This window comes from Zonotrichia albicollis, chromosome 15, assembly GCF_047830755.1.
Source record: "Zonotrichia albicollis isolate bZonAlb1 chromosome 15, bZonAlb1.hap1, whole genome shotgun sequence".
Taxonomy (NCBI): domain Eukaryota; kingdom Metazoa; phylum Chordata; class Aves; order Passeriformes; family Passerellidae; genus Zonotrichia; species Zonotrichia albicollis.
In genome coordinates this window covers 15,178,314-15,190,648 of record NC_133833.1, presented here as the reverse complement: position 1 = coordinate 15,190,648, position 12,335 = coordinate 15,178,314, and the positions used below count along the sequence as shown (strand labels likewise).

At 49.9% G+C, this 12,335-nt stretch overlaps 1 protein-coding gene across 2 annotated transcripts in view; it reads right to left on the bottom strand.

Moving 5' to 3' along the window:
- PSD2 (pleckstrin and Sec7 domain containing 2) overlaps nt 1-12,335 on the bottom strand; it is a 77,800-nt gene that overhangs the window by 17,079 nt on the left and 48,386 nt on the right. Inside the window, exons 6-10 of one of the 2 annotated variants that reach the window (XM_074552266.1) lie at nt 8,278-8,358; nt 7,721-7,833; nt 6,561-6,621; nt 1,706-1,796; nt 581-624 (exon numbers count right to left, since the gene is read on the bottom strand). In XM_074552266.1, coding sequence (XP_074408367.1) covers nt 581-624; nt 1,706-1,796; nt 6,561-6,621; nt 7,721-7,833; nt 8,278-8,358 — 390 coding nt within the window. The remainder of the gene's footprint in view (nt 1-580; nt 625-1,705; nt 1,797-6,560; nt 6,622-7,720; nt 7,834-8,277; nt 8,359-12,335) is intronic. The other variant, XM_005492505.4, reaches the window with a different exon arrangement.

The window sequence follows — 12,335 nt, the reverse complement described above, 5'->3', positions numbered from 1 at the left end:
GGGCAGAAGTCAAACAACAGAGGAAAGATAAAATGCCACTCTCATAAAGTATTGGTTTGTGGATCCAGAGGGGCTGTGGGTTCCCCATCCTTGGAGGGTTTCAGGATCAAACTGAACAAAGCCCTGAGCACCCTAGTCTGAATTCAATGCTGACCATAATTTGAGGAGGGAGCTGAATTAAAGATATCACAAGGACTCTTCATTTTTAAGTCATTCTCTGATACTATTTCCAGAAAAAAACCCGTGTGGGAGAGATGGAAAATCTCAATGACCAAAATAACCCCAGATCTTTGCTTGTGCAAAGACTTCTGAAGCACCTGGAGAGGAACCAGCATTTTACAAGTGTAATAGTAAACAAAGAGGGCATTCCCTTCCTTTAGGTCATGGATCCACAGACTGTCACCAACCTTCCCAACTGCCTTTGTGTCTAAGCCATAAATAAACTCCATTTGTCTGTCTGCAGAGGGACTTCATCACTTAAGGGCTTGGCAGGAAATATTCTGGGATTGAAAACATGACTTAAGAGCTGCCAGCCACTTGGAAAGACACACAATCCCCTTAATGCTCAGCATATACTTACATGGCCCACTCCAGCTTCTCATTCTTGATGGAGTTGTACAGTGTCTGGAAAAAGAACATGGAATTAGCTGTGCGTGCTTGTGGAGGCATCTCCTCCTGCACACCCTGAGTTCTTGGAGATCCTTTCCCTGCTGAACTGTCCTGGAGAAGCTTTGCCCAGTGAGCAGGATGGCTGCTGTCCTGCTGGACCCTTCTCTGTGTGTGCCATGCTGGGAATTGGGCTGGACACAGCAGCAGCAGAGGGCTCTGGCAGCCAGCCCTGCTCAGGAGCCTGAATGTGACATTTCTGACTCATTCTGGGTGCTGTACCTGGTTCTGAGTGAATCCTGGCCTGCACACAGTGGTAGAAGACTCTGGGATATGCTATGACACCTTTAGTGTCTTAACTAAGTGAAATGACAGGGGAGGTTTGAACTGAGTAGCAGGGGAGGGATGAATGACCTTGGAATCAGCTTTTCCAGTCCCTTCTGTGCACAATTCCAGTGGCTGCCCTGGGGCACTGGAAAAGAAGCAGGAATGGGCTAGCAGAGCAGAATGTGGAGGTGGTCCTGACCATACAGAGGGGTAGGAATAGGGTGAGGTCTGCTGAGAGATGGGGATGTCACCCCAGACATGATGTGACACCCCTGATGTGGCACCTCTCATTCTAACCTCCTTCCATACAGTGAAATTCAGGTCAGGCTGCTGCACCTGCAGTGGTGCTGCTAAACCACATGGCAGAAGAAAATATTCCCTTTGGGACATGAACAGATCCCATGGTAGTGCACTGGGTGTGTTGGAACATTGCATTTCATCATGTGGTAGTGGAGGCTAAGAAAAGTTTTGGTGGTAGATGGCTGTGTTTTGGGGTGGGGAGAACCTTGCTTTGGGCATTATCTGAAATGCTGGAGGAAAAGGGCCCCTGGTAGGCTCTGAGGGCAGGTATGCCACAAATCTGGATAAAACTCCACCAGGGAACAGATTTGTTTTGGCTCACTGCAAGTTAGCAGAGACATTCACGAGGGTTACAATTCTTCCCCTGAAACAACTGGAAAATGCTGCTTGAAGGGCTCAGGGCGTCCCAGCAGGACTAGGTGGCACTGCAATAATAATGACAGTATCCCACTGTCTATTTATATCACATTACCTTCAGCAAATCCTTGGCAAAGTCCTTCCCATCGTTCAGCCCATCCAGGTTTGCTATGAACTGTTGGCATGACATCTTCTTGCCAATGTTCTGTAAGGCAAAGCAGCAGCTCATTAAACTTGTGGAGAGCTTTGACTTTCATCAGTGACTTTCAAAGAACAATTTGATATGTAGTGCTGAAGCCTGGGCTTGTCCCCAGAGCTCAAAGGGCTTCTGATCTGATTTGCTGTTGGGCTCTCTGCTTTATTTGCTCATGACAGCATCCAAATGTTTCAAATGGCCTCTTTTTTAATGGTGGAAATAAGACACCTGAAAATGGCCTGTCCAGCTCTTGCTGGAGAGGTCCTGGGTGCAGGCTCTGTGTCTCAGAACTCCAGACAAGCACTCCACCTGGTGAAATGACAATGTTTGGATGGGGCTCCAAGCCTGCTGTGAGCTGAGAGAAATTGTGTGGGCTTGCAGTGCCAGCACCTGGAAGAGCCAGCACTGGGCAGGGGAGTGCTGCTCCTTGATGGAAGCTGCTGTTTTTGACTGCCAGTACAAAAAGAAATGGTCCAGCCACTGGTACTTTGGAGAGGGCAACACATGTGCACTGGGAGAATCCCACAGCCTGGAACACACTCAGCACCAGCTGATGCCAACCATGTTTGGGAATGATGCTTCCAGGCCACCTGGCATCCCTCATATCATGGTTTCATCATCTGTGGCATCTGTTCTCCCAAACCCTTCATCCCTCACTCCCTCAGCCTGCAAGGGTCGAGGCAGGCAGCCTCTTCCCAAGCCTCCCCTGCAATGCTACCTCTCCAGAGGGATGGAGCAGAGGTGGGGAGGAGTCAGAGGCAATTACAGGGCTCAGAAAAAGGAGTCTGATGTCACAAAGGAAAGATGGGGGTCTCCAGTGCTATGTTATATCCTTCACTGCCTCAGTGTGTGGGGCAGACCCCGGTGACATCACTTGGAGGGGCCAGTGGAGCCAAGGAGGACAGCATGAGCTGCCACTGGTGGTCCTGAGGGTCCCAACAGCATCCTGACACTGCTGGGCTTCACGTCAAGGTATGGGCAGGATGAGCATCCAGGAGGATGTGGGAGGTTGGCCCAGAAGAGCAGAGTCAGAGCCCTGCTCAGGGCTCAGTGAGGAAGAGGAAGGGCCTCAGTGGGTCTGGCAGGGGATGAAGCTGCTGCAGAGGATACAGGAGATGCCCTGCAGGGTGAGATGTGTCCTCTGTGCAAGGAAATAACCTCCTGAAAGAGATGACACCAGAAACCACTGCCCACGAATGTGCACTGCAGGAGACCTGGGGAATCTCTCAAGATGAAAGCAGGAGGAAGAAGTGAGGCCTTGGGATGAGCTCACCGTGCCCCCTGCACCCCCTGCCTCCTGTTGCAGACATCTGTTATGAAAAATCCTTTCCTTAGGATTTTTCCTCCTGAGAAGCTGAGAGGCCTCAAGAACAAAATGTAAACAATGGTTATCTGCTGCTGTGGAATGCAACAGGTGCATCTGTGATTGGTCTCATGTTGGTTGTTTGTAATTAATGGCCAATCACAGTCAGCTGGCTTGGACAGAGAGTTTGAGCCACAAACCTTTGTTATCATTCCTTCTTATTCTATTCTTAGCCAGCCTTCTGAGGAAATCCTTTCTTCTATTCTTTTAGTATAGTTTTAATGTAATATATACCATAAAATAATAAATCAAGCCTACTGAAACATGGAGTCAGATCCTCATCTCTTCCCTCATCCTGAGACCCCTGTGAACACGGTCACAGCCTCCTGTGTGTGCAAACTGGGCTGCACAGCCAGCCAGGCACTGCCTTTGAGCCTGATGCTCTTAATTATGCCTCCTGCTGGTACCAGCTCCGGATGAGCAGGCTCCCTTGAGAGATCAAGAAAAAGAGGAGTAAAGCCCTGTTACAAATCTGCAGTGCCTGGGGACTGCTGTGGCACAACACAGCTCAGCCCTCGTGGCTTCCTCCTGGGGAGCTGCATCAGCCAGAGCTGCCAGCCAGGGCTCAGGGGGTACAGGGGCTGCAGGAGGCTCAGGAAAGGAGCAGACATGCAGGGATTGCAGCAGACAGGAGAGATTTGTGTGCTTATGTCCTTTCAGTGGGTACAGGGGCTGCAGGAGGCTCAGGAAAGGAGGAGACATGCAGGGATTGCAGCAGACAGGAGAGATTTGTGTGCTTGCTGGCCAGCAGTGAATTTGGGACAGAAAAGGTAAAGAAAAGATCCAGCAGCACCACAGAGTGTGGGAGGAGAAAGGGAGGAGGGAAAGGAGCCTGCAGAAGGCAGCTGGGAGGTGAGGCAGGTGCTGCATGGGACTTTGAGGCACAGGAATTGCTTTGCAGGGAGAAGGTGCCCATTCCAGCCATGTCATGAGGAGGGGAGCAGAAGGCACAGCACTGGCCTCTGAGCCCAGAGTGATTCAGCACTGGATGCACTTCTAAAAAGCATTTTTGAAGTGAGTGGATGCAGTGAGATAACACAAATCACATCTCGCAGGCCCTTTTTGGGGTTCCTTATGTGTGTGTCTGAGGCTCCGTGGCCAGGAGGGCCAACAGTGGCAGTGGGAAAGGACACAGCCCTGAGCTTTGTCTTTATCCTTGCCCCAGGGCACAGATGGATCAGGGCAGTGCTTTCTTTGCCATAAGAACTCCTGGAGCTCACACAGCACCAGTACAGCAGAAATTTGTGACTTGAATTATCCTACATGTATAGTCTTGATGCTTTAGGATTTAGCTTTTTCTATTTTTGAGATCCTGCACTGCTTTGGTGTATAACTCTGAAACTCCATGGCCTGTCAGTTGCTGTTCTCACATGTCATTGAGATAAAACAGTTCCTCTCTAGGCCTGGAACTCAAGGACACCTCACTGTCTCAGGCCCCAGAGATGTAAACAACAGTGAATGGAGGGCGATAACTTCGAGTAAATGATTTTATTACCTGAAGCTGTAATTGGAGAATTAACCCCTGAGATGTAAATGAACCAAACTTCAAATTGTCTGAAAAACTCGTGACCATCTTCCATCCTCGGTATAGCCCCTCAGAGGCTTTTGACTGCCCAAGGTGAACCTATTGAAGGCCTTCAATAAATACCTGCTTTTATTCTCTTAAGTTTGTCTAGCCTCTGTTTTAGGTGGCCACTCCAAGGAATCAGCATTCCTTGTTGTACTTGGAGTGTTCCTGGTGACTACTGGCTTTTAACATCAGCTCCAGGTGCTTCCATGAATAGGGAATGTCTCATTTTAAAGTTTTCTGGGTGGTTTGGAAACGCACCTGAGTAGAAAATCAACAGTGCTAAGGCCAAAATCTCCTGCTCTAAAGCTTTGTGCCAGGTCTTTGCTGGAATGCTGAGCTAGACCATGCCAGGACATTGCTGTGAGGAGCTGCCCCTTTACAGACACACATCCACCCCCCTCTCCTCACCAAGGACATCTCCCACTCCAGGAATTCACAGCAAAACACACACACAACATTTAAAAGGAAAATAAAATCTAAAGTGACATGGAATGTCATGGCAGCATCTCTAACAAGGAGGGGTGGGAGATCAAGTCACACATTCCCAGGTACACCACAGTCCATGGAGGTTTCTTTACACCAGAAGCATTTCATGGGATGATATCGGCTGCTAATGGCTTGCTAAGTAGGGAAGAACACTGCACAATCACTTAGGATTCCAGACAAACAAAATTCCTTACTGTTTTTAACACAATCAAAACAAGTCAAATGCCAGTGCTTTAAAGCAAAACACTAGAAGGACTGCACTTACCACCTGGTAAAGGGTTAAAGAGCAGAAAGAGAGGTTCCAGGAGCAGAAGGAAATTTAAAAAAAATAAAAAAACAAAAAAAAAAAAGGAGGAAAAGGAGAAGAAGAAATTAATGTTACACATGCAGAAAAATAAAGAGAAGATTTTTCTAAGAAAAGGTCAGGCATTTGCACACCTGGTCAAAAGAAAGTTATTTTTTCTGTGCCTAGATATCATGAGAACATTTCTTCTTACCAGGCCTCTGAGCCAGCTTGTCCATGAAGAATAGAAATGGTAAGGCTTTTGAGGTTTAGGTTGGCTTTTTTGTCCCTTCAATTATGTCTATCTTCCCAGAGGCATATTTTGGATTTTTTTTTTTTGCTTAAAAAAACTAGACAAACTAAGATTATTTTGGATTGAAGTCACATAGTTTGCCTTTTGCCACAATGCTGCTTTTGCTGCTGCAGGAAATGATTTGATGGAAATAATTCCTAGGCTTTAACCATTTTGGCTGGAGGATGGATGCTCTATGAGACTGATCCCATACTGTGTGCAGAGACAGGTCACTGGGAGCCTCTAGAAGTTGCTGAGAGATCTTCTCACAGCTTCTGCCATTTTCCACCCACTTTTCTGGGCACTGAGCTCTGCTCACTCTATTTTTTTTTCCTATGAAACTCTCCAGTGGCTGCCTGTTACATCCTGGGGAAAAGGAACAGCTGAACTCACTTCATGTTTTGGGTAGGGAGGATCAAATCCAGACTTGTGTAAACCCACTGGCTCCCTCTCAGCAGTTTTTGGGGAGGGGTGTCTGCAGCACAAGAAGGAGCAGCCCCCAGGGACTTCAGGGAGGAGCTCACTGAGAGCTCCTGGGCAGGGCTGAGCTGGGCAGGATCACTGATATGAGCAGGACTCATGCCTTCGGTGTGAGTGTGCAGTGACACTCAGGTGTGCACTGTCCCCAGGTACCCAAAATTCCATCTGCAGCAGGTCAGAGAACTCTCTGCCAACCCATCTCAATTGTCCAGCAACACACACAGCACCAGGAACAGAGATCTACCCTGGGAATTCCTCCCTGGGAAGGAATAAAGGATGGATGCTCCTCCAGGGGTACTTACATGGCCATGGAGGTCTGTGTTGAGCAGCATCAGGGCACAGGTGAGTGTGTGGATCCCATCTGAAACACACAAAAGTCACACAGCTGGGGCTGCTAACTCCCCTGCTCATGCAGTTCTGGTGTTTGCTGTCTTGGCAGCCCAGCCACTGCTAAACCAAGGCCAGTTGCTGTGTCTGGGAACCCTAAAGAATATCTGCTCCCTTCAGCTGCGTAGGATTTAACAAAACAAACCAAAACAAGCAACACAAAAAGCCCCAAAGACATCCTCTTTTCCCTCAGACTTCACCTTTTCCTAAAACAACCACCATAAAATTGGCTCCAAAGCAATTTTTCTTTAAAAGACCAAACTTCCCACTTCTAAACCCAAAGCAGCTGCTTGTGAAAGCAGTATTCCAGCACAGTAATATTCCAGTCCCTGCCTCCACCCTGGTGCTCTCTAGCCCTTTTTGTGAGGTCCTTCAAGGACCAGTCCCTGTGCCAGAGTGTGTTTGGCTCTCAGTGCTGTCAGCTGGCACGTGGAGTCTGCTCTGGCTCTCTATGGGTGGGGGGGTCTGTCAGCACCCAGCATCCCCAGCCCTGTCCTGGGCAGGGCCAATGCCCAGAGCAGGGCCAATGCCCAGAGCAGGGACAGTGACCAGAGCAGGGACAATGCCCAGGGAAGTGACAATGCCCAGGGCAGGGACAATGACCAGGGCAGGGATAATGACAAAATGACCAGGTCAGGGACAATGCCCAGGGCAAGGCAGGGACAGTGCCCAGGGCAGGGACAATGCCCAGGGAAGCGACAATGCCCAGAGTAGGGCCAATGCCCAGGGCAGGGACAGTGACAAAATGACCAGGGCAGGGCAGGGACAATGCCCAGGGAAGGAACAATGCCCAGGGCAGGAACAACGCCCAGGGCAGGGACAGTGACCAGGGCAGGGATAATGACACAATGCCCAGGGACAATGCCCAGAGCAGGGCCAATGCCCAGGGCAGGGCCAATGCCCAGGCCAGGGCCAATGACACAACACCCAGGGCAGGGCCAGTGACCAGGGCAGGATCCCTGGGGCCAGGAGAAGCTGCAGCTGTGTCTGCCTGGCTGTGGGTGGTTTGGCACTCCAGCCCTCTGCCCAGGTGCCCTGTGGCATGGCAGGGGGCAGAGCAGGGGCAGCAGTACCTTCAGAGGTGCTCTCCTCGGGGTTGCAGTGGCAGTAGCGCCGGGAGAAGTGGATCAGCACCCGCTCCCGCTCCTGTGTCTCTCCCATCAGCGGGAACGCCTTCAGGAACGTCCTGCACACACAGAGGGGTGCTCAGAGATGGCCTGCCCAAGGTGGGACATGGAAAGGGGGTCATTTGTCCTCCCCCCAGCCCCACAGCCTGCAGAGGGGCATCCATGGAGCTGTGCAGGGGAATTGCTGCCAGCTGGGATCTGATCCACCTCGGGCGTGGTGGCACCAGGATGGGTTGCCCATCTCAAAGAAAAATAATTGTTCCCACTTGCTCTGATTCTGTATGGGATGGGATGCCTGGGAGAGCTGCTCTCCACCCTGGGGAAGCAGGCTGGGGGCCCTCCTGTTGAAGCCCATTTTGGAGGCAAAAACGTGATACCAAAGCCTGAGTGACAGCCTGGATCTCCCCCCAGCCCCTGCTCCTGTCACATGGATAGCTCACACAGTGCTGGGAAGCCTGGAGGAAACCCCAAAATCCCACCACCCTCTCCATCCCAGAGCTCACCTGAGTGCTTTGTCAAGGGTCAGGCCAGTGAAGTCAAAGAAGCTGAGATACTCCTCTGCTACCAACTTGCTAAATTCATTACTGCAATTAAAGAGGGAGTGATCAGCCCCTTCATTGGGGAAGATGACACTGTCCACAACAGGAACAGCAGAATGCTGCCTCTGGGCCAGCCCAATACCCAGCAAGACACTGCAGACACCATCTCAGGGAGAACTGCTCCTGGCCTGGAGTGCTGCTGGAAGACCTCCCTGATGTGCCCACAGCCAGCCCCAGACACCTGAGAATGAGACACCAGACCAGCCTCCAGCTGCCCTGCTGCACCCCTGTGTCGTACTGCTGGCCAGGCAGAGCCTGCTCCCACACCAGCCAGAGCAGCCATGGGGATATCCTGAGCTCCTCCAACACCTGGCTCTCTCCCAGTGCTGGCTGTGTCCCCTCTCCCACTGCAATGTCCCTGCTCTCACCCACAGAGGCTCCCATCCCACCCTGTCTCTTGCTCCTGGGGCAGGTGGGTGCTGCTGGACACTGCAGCAGGAGAGCTCCAGGCAGGGCTGCTGGCTCTGCCAAGGGGGCTGGAAAGTGCCATAAGACATCAGAAGGCAGCCAGGCCCCTGCAAACAACAAATTCCTGCATTTCCAGGGACCCAGTTATATACTTGGAACTCTTCTCCCTGAACCCCAGAGGCAGTTAACATGCCCCAGGCCATGGGATAACAACAGGGGCCAAGGCAAGACCCTGTCCCACCCTAAGATGGACTTTTGTGTTTGCTCTGGTTTCCTCACTCACGAGTTATCGTCCCCTGTCTCTGTGCCAGTGCCAGCCCTTCCTGCAGGAATGGGTGACACTTCCACCATGACAGAGGCATTGCTACAAGGAGAGCAAGGCATTTCCCATGGGGACATTCCTGCCATGCTCTGGCTGGTGGCCATGCAAAGCATTTCCTGTGGGGACATGCCTGGCATCCTCTGCCTGCTGCCCTTTCAGCCTCCACAGAGCTCCTCTCACCTTACAACCCAGTGTGGTGCTCCATCCCTCTGCCTGCTTTGGGTGGGGACAGGCACCAAGAGTTCTGACTGACCTGCTGGGTCACAAGCTACCCCAAGGCGACACAGGAGTGTTGCAGACATCTTTTATGAAAAATCATTTCCTTAGGATTTTTTCTCCTGAGAAGCTGAGAGGCCTCAGGTACAAAATGTAAACAATGGTATCTGCTGCTGTGGAATGCAACAGGTCGATCTTTGATTAGCCCATGTTGATTGTTTCCAATTAATGGCCAATCACAGTCAGCTGCCTCAGACAGAGAGTCCGAGCCACAAACCTTTGTTATGATTCTTTCTTTTTCTATTCTTAGCTAGCCTTCTGATGAAATCCTTTCTTCTATTCTTTTAGTATAGTTTTAATATAATATATATAATAAAATATTAAATCAGCCTTCTGAAACATGGAATCAGATCTTCATCTCTTCCCTCATCCTCAGACCCCTGTGAACACCGTCACACAGGAGCCTTGGCCTTTTCTCCCAGTCCATTCCCATGTGTCTGGACATGGAAAATTTGTGATGTTTTATCTGAATCCCACTGCCCTGCAGAGCAGGGCTCCTTCTGGCATCACCTGGGGCACATCAGTGCCATAAGAACCCGTGTGAGTAAAATCTCATCTCTGGGGGGTGAAACAAGCCTTGTGCCCTCGTTGTGCTGCCCAAGGCTGGGATCCTGACAGTGCCCACATCCCTGGGCAGTGCTGGAGCTGTCCTGGGCTCTGCCACAGGGATTTGGTGAGCACAACTCTTGGAAACCCTACAGGGAAGTGCCACCTTCACAGCCTGGAACAGTTCAACCAGCAAAAGATGTCCTGTGGGCACTGATGGAGCTGAGGGGGCCCCAGACCAATGCTGGAACAAGAGAGTTCCATGGAGAGTTCAGTTTCCCAAACATCTGCCAATGCTAATTTCAGGGTTTTAGGTTAATTTCACAGAACTGAGGCAGATGGAAACAAACTGTGGGGAGATATCCAACCTTGTTTGTCAAGCCTTTTCTGCCTGTTTGACAATGATGAATAGTTTTGGCTTTGGTTTACTTTATCTTTTTTAATTTTTTCTAGAAAATTGCCAATTATCACAAAGAAAAAAGAAGTGATAAAATGAGATTTCACTTTTTGTACAGCCCTCCTACATAGAGCTGGTCTGAAAGCATCACTTAAACTTAGTCTGTTCCCAGAACTATAGGTTGGTCTTACATTGTCTTAAGTGAGCAAGACTGACTTAATACCTATATTAATACCTATAAATACCTATCTTCACCCTATTTCCTTTTCTGCTTTGCCAATCCACCCAAGAGTCTGCAGCTCTATTTAGGTCCCATGTCAGGAAATGGTTCAGAAGTCAAATCCAGCTGATCAAAACAAAACTTTTGTTTCAAAGGCAGTGAGATCCTCAGATGTGGGTCACCAAACAGCCTCCCCCGAGCTGTGAGGGCTGCAGGTGTGAGTGAGGACTGCAGGAAATAGCAAAGGGACAGACTCAGAAACCCAGTGCTTGAAAGTTCCCCCCTCAGTGAGCTGTCATGGCAAATTTGAAAGAAAGGAGAGGATGTTACACACCTGAGGCAAGAGCAGCCAGCAATGCACCTGCTACAAGAACCTCAGCAAAGGAGGAGAATGAGGATTTGCCAGGTGATGCAAAGAGCCTCTCTAGGAGACAATTCCTGGGCTCCTTCTGTCTCAGCACTGAGCTGGGAATCACACACAAGCCTTGTACTGAAAGTGTGAGTATTTGCTGAGGGACAGGTGTGTTCTGCTGATCTGGGCAGGGGGGAGACATTCCAAGGACAAAAGAAAAAAAAAATAAAATCCCAGCAACGCAGGTTATATCTGATCCAGGCAAAGGATGATGGGGATTGGTGCCTTCACACCCACTGGCATCCTAAAATAATCTGTTACTGCTACACTCGTTGCTGTTACTCTGTCTCTTAGAAATCTCTGTACCTCTCCCACTTTTGAATATTTTTTGATTTCCCTTCTGCTTTACCCAGGCAAATCTACCAGCTGAAGAGCCTGGACCTCCCTGTGTGTCCCTGGCTTTCCAGTCAACCCTTCCTACTCTCATACAGACTGGGTTGGGAGGCTCTGCAGCAAGGGCATTTTGGGGTGCAGACATGAAAAACCTGGGGAGTGGAGGGAGCCCAGTGCACAGGCAGGTCTGGCACCCAAACCCTTCAGCCTGGGGATTGCTTTGGTCCTCCTGGGCTCTTCCCAAAGGCAGGAAGCTCTTGGTTCTGGTGGGCAGCAGCTCGTGGCATTTACTGCCCAATGCTACAGGCAGCTTGTAGCATTCCTATTTTAAGGACATTGAGCTCCCAGCTTCAACTGGGAAGATCTCCTGTTGGGGAAGGTGAAACAGGAAAGCCTTATAAAAATGATTGCCTGGCAAAAGATTTTGAGAATATAGAAACTATAAGCGAGATTGAAATGAAAGCAAGCTTTGAGATCCCTCAGTTACTGAACAACTGGAAAACAATGGTGTGGCCAGCTGAAGGTGATCCCCTTTTGATGGAACAACACCCTCTGCCTGCAGACAGGTCCAAGGGTCAGAGCAGACCCTACAGCTTGGCAGAAGGGGCCCAAAGAGGAGTTTTTAGGGTTTAAAATGTAACACAGGATGGTAATGCAGTGATTCTTATAGGCTGTATGTAAATGCTGTAGGATTTGTATCTTGTACTAGATTGGTTAGTGAGAATTAGAATATTCAACACAGAAGATTTATTGTATTGTAACGGGAACCTCGCTCTCTTACCCTTTCATCTTCTCTTTCACTCTCTCATCCTCTTTACCACGCTCTTGCCTTCTCTCTCTTTGGCACTCTCTTTACTTCTCTCAGGCCTGTTCTGAGCTGGCAGCTCCCAGCAGGGCCATTTGCAATAAACCCCAAATTCCACCACCTGGCTTCAGAGATCTCTCATCTCCATCCCTCCCAACCATCCAACCCCCCAGCACTCCTACAACCTCCAGCAGCCCCAACTCCCTCCAGCTCCCAGACTTGACCCTTGCAGCCTTTTCCTGC